This window comes from Oryx dammah, unplaced genomic scaffold (assembly GCF_014754425.2).
Source record: "Oryx dammah isolate SB20612 unplaced genomic scaffold, SCBI_Odam_1.1 HiC_scaffold_26, whole genome shotgun sequence".
Taxonomy (NCBI): domain Eukaryota; kingdom Metazoa; phylum Chordata; class Mammalia; order Artiodactyla; family Bovidae; genus Oryx; species Oryx dammah.
In genome coordinates this window covers 64,143,053-64,156,465 of record NW_024070210.1, presented here as the reverse complement: position 1 = coordinate 64,156,465, position 13,413 = coordinate 64,143,053, and the positions used below count along the sequence as shown (strand labels likewise).

At 40.7% G+C, this 13,413-nt stretch overlaps 1 protein-coding gene across 1 annotated transcript in view; it reads right to left on the bottom strand.

Moving 5' to 3' along the window:
• UBR1 (ubiquitin protein ligase E3 component n-recognin 1) overlaps positions 1–8,123 on the bottom strand; it is a 153,215-nt gene extending 145,092 nt beyond the window's left edge. Inside the window, exon 1 of the mRNA XM_040226813.1 lies at positions 7,888–8,123. Within this exon, the coding sequence (XP_040082747.1) occupies positions 7,888–7,968 (81 nt within the window). The 5' untranslated portion in view covers positions 7,969–8,123. The remainder of the gene's footprint in view (positions 1–7,887) is intronic.
• Between the last annotated feature and the right edge of the window lie 5,290 nt (positions 8,124–13,413).

The following is a 13,413-nucleotide window of genomic DNA, read 5'->3' as shown; positions in this document are numbered from 1 at the left end:
AACATTAAACAAACAAACAAAAAAAAGGACTGTACCAAATGCTTTTAAATAACAGACTCACCAAATAGGAGGTATGTTAATCACATTATCTTGGAAGAACACGTAGGAAGGAGTTCATAGGAAGCATTTGGGACTAAAGAGGCCTTAATAGTCTGTTTTAAGCCATGTGAGTTAAAAGCTTAGAGAAAATTGTTTCACAGAGCCCAACATATGATTAATGCTTTCAAAGAAATCTAAGGTAACCCTCAAAGCCAACACACATAAAGAAAGGATGGGCAGATATTACATTGGTTTATTCTGTGTCACTGATTTATACACACATCTAGCCAGACAGACTCTCTATGCACTGCTGAGAATAAAAACCTCTTTATTTGCAGGACAATGTCTGTTATTAAACATAAGCAGTCACTCTCAAGCACCAGTTCATCTACAGTAAGTTACTAGAAGGACTGAAGCTGTCACTCTTGACTTGTAGTTTTAGAATTTCATTTATGACTCTACAGAATTTGGTACTGAAAATCAGAATTTTCCCTAGCTGTCTACAACAGAAATTAGGAGATGCTTATAGAAAAAAAGCAACAGGCACTAGGCCCTGCTATGATCTGGTGGGAAAGAGCTTAAGTCTGGACTCAACAGACTTTCGTTTTCATCTTTGTCTTCTTACTCTAAGTTTGCTCTTACTACAGAAAGCTGTGCTCTGGCCTAAAACAATAGATACAAATGTCTAAGGAAAAATGTCTCCACACTGAAAATGGTATATAACTTCTCACTCCTTCTTCTCTCAACATTTTAGAGTCAACTATCAACAAAAGACTATGTTATCTTTTAAAGATCCCCTACACACATGAGAGTGCACAAACATAACAATAATAAACTTGGTGGAAAAAAAAAATCAAACCCAAATCTCCCCATTTGGGCACAAAATAACTTCGGCAGCAATAGAAATGTCCTTCATTTTAATGTGGTGGTAGTTACACAGGTATATACATTTGTCAAAACTCATCAATCAAACGCTTCAAATGGAGAATTGGTGGTCCAGTGGTTAGGACTTCATGCTTTCACTGCCAACCGCCTGGGTTCAATCTCTGGTTGGGGAACTAAGGCCAAACAAAAAAGACCTAAAATGGATGTATTTTATGTACATAAATCATACCTCCATAATGTTGACAGTTTTTAAATCCTTCCTCAATTTTAAACTTTTAAGCCTCATTATCTCTTAACCCCTTCAACTCCTATTACTTTGCTTCCACTTATGTCTTTTAACTCTTTCACTCATTCATTCATTAAAATTCACACACAATAAAAAATCTGAAGCACTGTGCTAGGTATTGGAGATACAGACGTGAACAAGAAACAGTTCATGTTCTTAAGGAGTTTACTGTCTAGAAAGACAGACAGACAGTAAACAGGAATGTTGAGTATAGCCCAAGACACACTACATATAAAAGGAGTATGCAAAGGAATGCACAGTGGTGCATCCAACCTGGCTCTCCCACCACAAAAAACCTGGTGTGCCTCCAAATGTTTCTCAAACTCCCAAATTTCCCTTTATGACCATAATCTGCAGTCCTTCCACTGATGTCAATTCCATAACCTTTAACACCTCAAATCTTACCAATTCCCCCAGAACTCCTGTTTTGGCTTTCCTTACCTCCCATTCATCCCAGACTCCAAGGTTAGCCACTATCCTAATATGTCCCTCATTCACCTCTCATCCTCCACCCGTAATCTCCCTCCCCAACCACTACAATCTTGCTGAAACAAATCACTTATGTGATTTTATTCATTGCTGCTGCTGCTAAGTCGCTTCAGTCGTGTCCAACTCTGTGCGACCCCATAGACAGCAGCCCACCAAGCTCCCCTGTCCCTGGGATTCTCCAGGCAAGAACACTGGAGTGGATTGCCATTTCCTTCTCCAATGCATGAAAGTGAAAAGTGAAAGTGAAGTCGCTTTATTCATTATGAGTATATAAATGTCTGCTTTATCAAGCATATACCAGAACTGATCAGTGAACAAGTCAGACATGATCCTTTCCTTTATGGAACTTACATCCTGGTACAAGAAACAAGACTTTTTTTGTTTTTGTTTTTGTTTTTTTTTTTTCAGAAATAGACATTTAAACAAATAAAGACAATACAGTAATTACAGATCATAATAAGTACAGTGAAGAAAATAAACAGAGTGCTTTGACAGAGAATTGTAAGAGGAACCCATCTTTAGACACGTATCAAGAAAAGGCAGAGGAAAAATACTACAAAGAACAGCAAGCAAAGGCACGGCCCTTGAAGTCAGACAGAGATTGGACTTATTTTAGAAACTAGGATAGCTAAAAGTGGATGAAGAAAGTAACAAAAATGAGGGGAGATGAAGGGACTGGATCAGGCAGGATCCTGAAGAACTTGTAATGAGTTTAGATTTTATTTCAGGTAGACAGGAAACCACAGAAGGATTTAGGCAGGAGACTGACATGATCTGATTTAGTCTTTAAAAGATTACTCGGATTGCTCTGCAGAGGATGGACTGGGAGAGGGCAAAAACAGAAGCTAAGAGACCAGCTAAGAGACCACTGCAGTTGCCCAGGCAACAGATGGTGGCTAGGACTAGAGAGGTGGAGTGGACAAAGAATGGTCTGTCTTCATGAGCTATCAGGGAAGTGTCACCTACTGAGACAGAGATAACAAAACTTAATCTTCCTCCCTTCATTGCCCTCCCCAAACTTGGTCTTTCCTCACAGTATATGACAAAGGCATGGTCATGAATGTTTAAGTCAAAAACTGGGGATCCAGATGTCATGTTTCTTCCCTTTTCTGTCTTGCCTAATCCATAAACAAATATTTCTACTTCTACCATACTTCAAAAATCTCTCTCCAATCCATCCACTTCTCTTCATCTCCAGTGACACTGCTCTAGCACAAGCCACCATCAGCTATGGCTTGGTTACTGTAGTTGCTTTCTAACTGCTCCTCCATTTGAAACACTTTTCAGACATCCAAGTGGATATATCAGGAAGGCAGCTGGATCTGTGATTGTGGTGCTCAGAAATGAGATGACCCAGAGATATAAATTTGGGAACTGAATGAATACAGATGGTATTTAAAGCCACAGAACTGAATGAAATCACATGGACAGAGGATGAACACAGGGAAAAGAACAGAGTTTAGTACTGTATCAGGACGCATCTTTTGAGATGGACTTAATAAAAAAAAAATCCAGTTAATGAAGACAGAAGGCAGATGGTCTGTCAGACCACTCCACATACTATACATTCCCAACCGTTTTCAGTCTTCACTTCCTAGACCCAGTAAACCACCTTCTCTCAGAAACTACTGCCTATGACACTGCACTACTCTCATCTCCTACCTGCTTGGCTGCTTCCTTTCTAGGTCCTTCTCCACTGCCTATCCCTGAAATTTAATCATTCCTGTCTCCCTCCTCTTCTCCCTCGCTTCCTCCCTCTCTCTTCAACTGTCTCTCTCTGTGTATGTATACACACACACACACACACACACCCTCCTTCTCAAAGATCTTATCCATCCCCACAACCTCAACTGTCAATTCTACACTGAAAATTTCCAAATTTTTCTGGCTAAGCCTTAACTTTAAGTGTGGCCCACAGACCAGGACTTCATTTCAAAGGGCATGCATGGGAAAATGAAAATTCTCAGATCCCAGCCCAGACCTACAGAATCAAGTCCCCTAATGATTCTTAAGCAATAGCTAACCTAATAAACATCCAATAATTCATAGCCATTATTTCTAATATTCTAACATTGAGGCCTTACAAATAGCTGTGGTAAGAAGAGAAGCAAAAAGCAAAGGAGAAAAGGAAAGATATACCCATTTGAATGCAGAGTTCCAAAGAATAGCAAGGAGAGATACGAAAGCCTTCCTCAGTGACCAATGCAAAGAAATAAAGGAAAATAATAGAATGGGAAAGACTAGAGATCTCTTCAAGAAAACTGGAGATACCAAGGGAACATTTCATGCAAAGATGGGCTCGATAAAGGACAGAAATGGTATGGACCTAACAGAAGCAGAAGATATTAAGAAAAGGTGGCAAGAATACACAGAAGAACTGTACAAAAAAGATCTTCACGACCCAGATAATCACGATGGAGTGCTCACTCACCTAGAGCCAGACATCCTGGGAATGGGAAGTCAAGTGGGCCTCAGGAAGCATCACTACAAACAAAGCTATTGGAAGTGATGGAATTCCAGTGAGCTATTTCAAATCCTAAACGATGATGCTGTGAAAGTGCTGCACTCAATATGCCAGCAACTTTGGAAAACTCAGCAGTGGCCACAGGACTGGAAAAGGTCAGTTTTCATTCCAATCCCAAAGAAAGGCAATGCCAAAGAATGCTCAAACTACCGCACAATTGCACTCATCTCACACGCTAGCAAAGTAATGCTCAAAATTCTCCAAGCCAGGCTTCAGCAATACGTGAACCGTGAACTTCTTGATGTTCAAGCTGGTTTTAGAAAAGGCAGAGGAACCAGAGATCAAATTGCCAACATTCACTGGATCGTTGAAAAAGCAAGAGAGTTCCGGAAAAACATCTATTTCTGCTTTATTGACTATGCCAAAGCCTTTGTCTGTGTGAATCACAATAAACTGTGGAAAATTCTGAAAGAGATGGGAATACCAGATCACCTGACCTGTCTCTTGAGAAATCTGTATGCAGGCCAGGAAGCAGCAGTTAGAACTGGACATGGAACAACTGACTGGTCCCAAATTGGGAAAGGAGTACGTCAAGGCTGTATGTTGTCACCCTGCTTATTTAACTTATACGCAGAGTATATCATGAGAAATGCTGGGCTGGAGGAAGCACCAGGTGGAATCAAGACTGCTGGGAGAAATATCAATAGCCTCAGATATGCAGATGACACCACCCTTATGGCAGAGAGTGAAGAGGAAATAAAGATCCTCTTGATGAAATTGAAAGAGGAGAGTGAAAAAGTTGGCTTAAAGCTCAACATTCAGAAAAGTAAGATCACGGCATCTGGTCCCATCACTTCATGGCAAATAGATGGAGAAACAGTAGCTGACTTTATTTTTTTGGGCTCCAAAATTACCGCAGATGGTGACTACAGCCATGAAACTAAAAGATGCTTACTCCTTAGAAGGAAAGTTATGACCAACCTAGACAGTATATTAAAAAACAGAGGCATTACTTTACCCACAAAGGTCCATCTAGTCAAGCCTATGGTTTTTCCAGTAGTCATGTATGGGTATGAGAATTGGACTGTAAAGAAAGCTGAGTGCTGAAGAATTGATGCTTTTGAACTGTGGTGTTGGAGAAGACTCTTGAGAGTCCCTTGCATTGCAAGGAGATCCAACCAGCCTATCCTAAAGGAGATCAGTCTTGGGTGTTCACTGGAAGGACTGATGTTGAAGCTCAAACTCCAATACTTTGGTCACCTAATGTGAAGAGCTGACTCATTTGAAAAGACCCTGATGCTGGGAAAGATTGAGGGCAGGAGGAGAAGGGGATGAGAGAGGATGAGATGGTTGGATGGCATCACCGAGTCAATGGACATGAGTTTGGGTAAACTCCGGTAGCTGGTGATGGACAGGGAGGCCTGGCGGGCTACAGTCCATGGGGTTGCAGTCAGATATGATTGAGCTACTGAACTGAACTGAACGTTCCAATTGCATGTTATGTGACATCAGAAGTTTGAGAAACTTGATGCCTGCTGATAGCAATACGACAAACAAAAAAACTTTCTAAGAAGGAAGTCTGATATAAGAAAAATAGACATAATAAAACACATGGACAAGACTCTAATGGAATTGGTATGATTTCTTAAACCTTTGTAACTGTCACATATTTACTATTTTTGTTTTCCCCTGCCTCCCAATGGCAATTTAAATTCAAATTATTTAAATGTTAAAGAATCTCTGTGCCTGCTTTGCTTAATGAAAAAGAATAAGTAAACTGGAAAGCTTGTATCTTACTCCACAGTCAGGATAAAACTGAAAATGGAATTTTTAAAAAGAACAGGAAAGTAGGAAGATGTCTGGCACCTAAAGTAGGTAGACAGATCCAAGCCAAAAAAGTAATCCAGAAGCTTACCAGTCACAGGTCTTCATTCACCATCTCCTGTACTAAAATTTGAGCACTTACTAGTGTCTCCGCTGCTGCTAAGTTGCTTCAGTCGTGTCCGACTCTGTGTGACCCCATAGACGGCAGCCCACCAGGCTCCCCCATCCCTGGGATTCTCTAGGCAAGAATACTGGAGTGGGTTGCCATTTCCTTCTCCAATGCATGAAAGTGAAAAGTGAAAGTGAAATTGCTCAGTCATGTCTGACTCTTAGCGACCCCATGAACTGCAGCTCACCAGGCTCCCCGATCCATGGGATTTTCCAGGCAAGAGTACTGGAGTGGGGTGCCACTGCCTTCTCCGGTCATCTACCTACTATCTTGCAAAACTCAAAGTCTTGCCCAAAGAAATCTAATGTATCTTGAAGAGTCTGCAACATAATTCCAGCTGGACTCCTGTACCATTATCTACTGTTCTAAGTAAATACAGTCTAGACTAATGACGTTTAATGCATCAACTGCAAGGAATTAACATCTCAAAGCTTTAAATAAACGCTTGTCATCTTTAGCAACACAAAACTACAGTAACACTTCTGACCACAGCACAGGTTCTCCACTCCTTCAAAGATGTAAAATGCACAGGTTTACATTATGATCAGATGTTTCAGCTGCTTCTAAAGTTTCCCTATCTTGTTACTTCTTATCACCCCAAACATATGCTTCCTCCTTTAACAGGGTGAAATGAGGTTGAACTGCTACTTAGGTTAGAGGATGGTTGCAAGCACTGCCCTAGCTGATGGCCAAACCCTTATTCCAACTTCTTCCCCACCTGATTTTTATCTTCCAGCCAGTCTCTTCAGTCCCTGAAGTGGACTCTTATTTCTGGAGCTCACTCTGTTCTCTCATAAAACAAAACTCAAGTGTCTGCAGGGGTAAAATACTTTAAGAAGTGCTTTTATTAAAACTGCATACCACAGAAACATCAGAAAGAAGAGCACATCCCACACTTTTCTACATGCACTAATAAAGACCAATCAATAAAACAACATCAAGCAGTGACCAATATTTGAGTATTTTCTATTCTATTTCCCCACTAGGTGCCTGGGGACATCCAGAACATTCCCAAGTGTTGCCCCCTACCTATCCTCCTTAGTCAGCTTTCTCCCTGTAGTCAGACTATTGACTCAAATTTACTATCTCTGCCTTCTCATCCTCCCCACCCCCAAATATAAGGGAAAAGTGTAGATGCCGATATTAATTAATGGTATCGCTCTGACCTGAAATGTCTGAACATCTCTTTTTCACCTTAAAAAACAACGGCATAAGACGGGTTTCTCCACTGAGGACTGGGCCTGGGTTCTAAAGATACTACAACGATGTGCTACCCACCGTATCTTGACATGAGTTGACAGTGGCAGCATTCCCTGCCACTATCAGGCCCCACCCAGGCAGCTATGCAATACAACACTAGGTGCAGCGTCCTGGACTCCTATCGTCAGGAGGGGTTAACACTGCGTCTATCGGAAAATGGCTCGTCCTCCAAAACCCCCATACCAGATCATCTAATAACATTACTATTTCTTTCCACGTCAGGAGAGACATGCTTGAACTTGTCAAGGCTAATAAATTACAAAGTCATTATATTCCAGAGACCTGGCCGGCAGGAAGGTGAATGATGACTAACTTTTTATTCTGTGGCTTCCATCCAGATCAATCCGTACGACTCCCCATTCCCGTAGCTACCATAACGGGTGAAGCCCCACATCCTCGTGAGCGCGGTAGGAAGGGACTGGGGCGGGGGTGGGAGGAGGTTACAAAAGGAACTGGCCTTCAGGGACTTACAGACGCCAGTTGCTGAGGGGTCTGCGGCAACTCCGTGCTGACTTCCATCCTCTCTGTGTCGCCAGCCTCCTCGTCCGCCATCTTGAGGGAAACTGACGCCCGCAGTTCCAGACCCCTCGCCAAAGGCGAGCGGAAACCTGTGGCCGGTCCCGGAGACAAGGGGCGACACTTTTACGACGGCCCCTGAAGTTGGGTTTGACGCAGAATCAAAGAGCGACTTCCGGTCCGCTTCCCGGAAGCAGGCGTCACGGCTTGTGCGGCCGGAGGCTTCCCCTGTTTTCTTAGTTACTGGGCTTGTTGGCTGAGTGAATGAGTGTACTGCTGGTTTCGATGCTGGGAACTGTTGCACCTACGAGGTAAAAAGCAGATTCAACGTCCATTATGAAAGAAAAAAAAAAAAAAACAACTGTAGAAGCTAAGTGAGAACCCGCCATGGGTCTCTTTCTGGTTGGTTTGTTGTGGGTGTGTTTTGCTTCCCGAAGTACGTGCACTGGTTCTCCAGAGCCCACAAAAAAGAAAAAAAAAAAAAAAAACCTAAAAAGTTAAGCTCTCTTTAGGAATGTAACCTGTGGGCACTTCCACATGCGCGCAAGAAAGCTTGTACCCCAGCAGTTCTTGGGAGAGATGGAAGAAATAAAGAAAACTTGGAAACGTAGTCATTCATCGATAGAGGAAAGACAAAATAAACGTGGTATGTCCGCATTATGGAACATCACGTAGCTCTTCAAAAGAACAGAGTAGCTCTGTGTGATACAGTAAAGATAAATGGGAGGGGAAAGCAATCAAGTTGCCGCAAACCATGTTTTGGCGCTTAGCTACATTTTGTTGCTGCTGCTGCTAAGTCGCTTCAGTCGTGTCCGACTCTGTGCGACCCCATAGACGGCAGCCCACTAGGCTCCCCCGTCCCCGGGATTCTCCAGGCAAGAACACTGGAATGGGCTGCCACTTCCTTCTCCAATGCATGAAAGTGAAAAGTGAAAGTGAAATCGCTCAGTCGTGTCCTGACTCGTAGCGACATGGGATTTTCCAGGCAAGAGTGCTGGAGTGGGTTGCCATTGCTTTCTAAGTAGCTATATTTTAAATGCGAAAGAAACAGTGTTGAAAGGGAACAGAGCAAACTATGAACGATTCTGAGAAACAGGCGAGTCTTCTGTAGTGTACTAAATTGTTGACAAATTAAGTAATTTTAAAATGTATTTTTTAACAAAAGGAAAAAATAAAGCTCCTAACGCTCTGGAAAGAATGAATAGTAGTTAACTATTTGGGAAAAGATTAAATTAGATCTTTATCTCAAATAGTATATAAAAGTAAAGAGTTGAGGTGTTAACTGCTTTAAGAAAGTAAGAACTAAATACATTTTATAGTATTGGGATGGAGAAGGCTTTATAAAGCATGACAGAAAAGCCAGAAAATATACAATATAGAAAATATTACAAGGCAGAAAATAGAGACAAATAATATAAAAAGACTGGGTGCATGCATGCATGCTAAGTGGCTTCAGTCGTGTCCTACTCTGTGCGACCCCATGGACAGCAGCCCACCAGGCTCCTCTGTCCACAGGATTCTCTAGGCAAGAATAGTGGAGTGGGTTGCCATTTCCCTCTCGGATTTAATCGCTGTCACGTCTAACTCTTTGGAACCCCATGGACCATAGCCCACTAGGGCCTTCTGTCCATGGGGTTTCCCAGGCAAGAATGCCATTTCCTTCTCCAAAAAGACTGGGTGGGTAATTTCAAAAAAGATAGGCAATTTCATCAAAATTAAAAATTTACACATAAAAATAAACAAATTTTAAAAGTGAAAAAAAAAAGGGATAGAAATTCCTACACACTCAGACCAAAGGATACAATCCCAAGAAGGCTTCCAATTTTGAAATTGGACAACATACATAAATACTCATCAATTTTTATAAATATATGAAAAAACCTAACTAGTAAGTTGCTGCTGCTGCTGGGTCACTTCAGTCATGTCCGACTCTGTGCGACCCCATAGACGGCAGCCCATCAGGCTCCCCCGTCTCTGGGATTCTCCAGGCAAAAACACTGGAGTGGGTTGCCATTTCCTTCTCCAATGCATGAAAGTGAAAAGTGAAAGTGAAGTCTCTCAGTCGTGTCTGACTCTTCGAGGCCCCATGGACTGCAGCCTACCAGGCTCCTATCCATGGGATTTTCCAGGCAAGAGTACTGGAGTGGGATGCCAGTGCCTTCTCTGGTCATTATTGGCAATGGAGAAAAATTACAAATAACTTAGATGCCCTCAATAAAGGACACTGGCTAAACTATGGTCACACGTACAATGTAATACACTGCAGCCTTTAAAAGTACTGTAGAATGTTGGTTCTTAAAGTGTGATCCACAGACCCCATGAGGGTTCCTAAGATTGGGAAAGTTTGTGAGGTAAAAACTTTTTGCGGTAATGGTGAAGAAGTTACGTGCTTTTTTTTTTTTTTTAGAAAAACATGTTTGTCTTTGTAATTACTGTTGCAGAAGCAATGGTGGGTGGAACTGTTGGCCACAGCACAAAATAAAGACAGTGACACCAACAGCAACTGGCCACCGAAGTCACTAGTCATTTCCTCATCACCTTTCTTTCTCTTAAAAACGATGGAGGTGGGGGGGGGCGGTGAGGAGCCTGTTTCCCTTAACAATGTTCTTGATGCAACAGGAAAAATTACTAATTTTATTAAATCTCAATCTGATAGTCTTCTAATATTCTGTATAATGAACAGGGAAGTATACATAAAGCTTTTCTGCTATATCCAAAGTGTTATGGTTGACTTGAAGAGAAGCACTTCTGTGATAGAGTTGCTAGCTGAACCAGCCACCTTTATCATGGAACACTATATTTATTTAAAACAGCTGACAGATAATCTACAGTTATTCAGACTTAGGTATTTGGCAGGCATTTTCTCAGATATGAAAAATAAGCCTTTCTCTTCAAGGAAGATATTTTTTGTCTGCAATAAAATTCTAGCTTTCAAGTGAATGTTTTGTGGAGAACTTGTATCTGCTGCTGTGAATTTGACAAAGTCTTAGTGAATTTGGTGGGATATTAAAACAATATTGTGTAGTACTGTATAATGAAAAGTATTGACATTTGGAAGATCCATATAAGTCAATGAACCAGTATTTTCTAAATGACAAATACAGGATGTTATGAAATCCAGTATGGGTAAAAGATCTGTTCAAATTGCTAAAGAGACTCGTAGAATTCAATGTTATGGAGTACAAAAATTTCAGATTCCACATTGAATTAATCTTAAAGATTTTGCTGTTGGACCAGTTCTGGTGTAGCTTCAAAGAGTAATATCCACAGTTATTTGAAAACACACTCCTCCGTTTTCCAACTATGTATTTGTTTGAGGCCAGAGTGGCTTCATATCTTTGAACTAAAACAACATATTACAGTAGATTGAAGAAACAGACATGAGAACCCAGTTGTCTTCTATTAAAAAGATTTGCAAAAATGTAAAACATGGCCACACTTTTTGTTTGTTTTGGAAAACCTGTTTTTCATTTACAAATGTTATTTATTTTAACATAGATTGGCAGTTTATTTTAAACAAATTGTTATTTGTAAATTTTACTCAGTTTTAGTTTCTAATACAGTAGATATCAACATAAATAGAAAAATTTTGAGTTACCTAAATTTTAAGAGTATAAAAAGATCTTGAGTCCCCAATTTGAGAGCCACTGTCATAGAGGCATTCTTATTGACTTGGGATGATATTGGCCCAAAATATTGCTGTGTGGAAAAACCAAGTTGCTAAAACAGTATGATTCTATCTTGGTAAGACAAATGCACCTAGATATTTAATGAATACTAATCACCAAAGTATTAATCTCAGTTACCCTGAGTTGCAAAATTGTGGAAATTTTATTTTTCTACTTTGTGTATTTTCTTATTTTTCTTACAATAAATGTTTATTATTTGTTTAAAATTTAAATATACCTTTTTTTTTAAAGTTAGAAAAATTACTGAATACCCAGCTAGCTAACTAGATAGTAGATATAGACACCCAATCTATCCAGATCACAAATCTCCCTTGCTAATGTCTTTCCTGATCTAGCCCATTGTGTTGGGGTCTTTGCCTCCTCTTGGAGGAACTAGTAGCTCTACAGCTCTAATTTGTTAGTTCCTTAAGTGCAGGAACCAAGCCATATACATAGAAATGTCAACTACTATGTTAAAAATTTTGATGCCTGTTAAAGTTTAACTCTCAGGACGTCCTTGGTGGTCCAGTGGCTAAGACTTTGTGCTCCCAATGCCAAGGGCCAGGGTTCGGTCCCTGGTCAGGGAACTAGATCCCACATGCCACAAATAAGTTTGCATACTGCAACTAAGGATCCTGTATGCCACAACTAAGACCCAATGCAGCCAAATAAATACATAAATAAACATTTGAAAATTATATACAAACTCTCAAAAGAATCCTATGATGTTGTTCCTGTTATCACCATTGTACAATCAAAGAAATTACAGCTTGAACAAGGGAGGTTACTTGTTCAAACCTGAAATTAGTAAGTAACAAAATGTAGATTCAAAACCTAGGTCTGGGGGCTTCCCTGGTAGTACAGTGGGCAAGACTCTGCCTGCCAATGCAGGGGACACAGGTTCAATCCTTGGTCCAGGAAGATTTCACATACTGAGAAGCAGCTAAGCTCATGAACCACATCTGAAGCCTGTACACCTAGAGCCTGTGCTCCGCAATGAGAAGCCACTGCAAAGAGAAGCCCGCGAACTGCAATGAAGAGTAGCCCTGCTCTCCACTAGAGAAAGCCCTCGCAAAGCAATGAAGATCCAGCACAGCCAAAAAAAACAAAGAGCCAAAAACCTAGATCTGACTGGCTTCAAAAATTGTGCCTTTGAGCACTTCAGTCTCCTACCTCCTATTTAAGAAAGAGACAAGAAGAAGGAAAGAAAGAAAGAGGGCAGAACAAAGAAATTTAAGTCTCTTTTACCACTTTCTATGATAGAAATGTCTTCATTAGGTATCTGGCACACATTTAACATCCTAGTGCATTTATATTAGACATTTTACAGGGCATAATAAATCACAAGTTATATAAACTTAGATTTATCATTGCTTTTTCTGATCTAGATAGAGGTGTGGTTTGTCCTAGTTCTGAATAGGATTATGAATTTATTTCATTCTTATACAGAGACATACTTCTTTTTTAAATTAATGCTGGTTCACAGTAACTTTTGTGAGTAAATAAGCTACACAATCATTTTTCAGGTCCCATTTTACTGTTTGAAGTGTTAGCAACAACTGATACTTTCTGGATTCTCCAGGATGACATAGTTGGGACAGCCATGCTCAGAATGGTTTTCCTTAGACTTCTCATTTATCGGTTGTACTAGAGGTTTTCAACCCTGGTTACACATTCAGTTCAGTTCAGTCGCTCAGTCTTGTCCTACTCTGCAACCCCATGGACTCCTGGAGCGTACTCAAACTCATGTTCATTGAGTCAGTGATGCCATCCAACCATCTCATCCTCTGTTGTCTCCTTGTCCTCCTGCCTT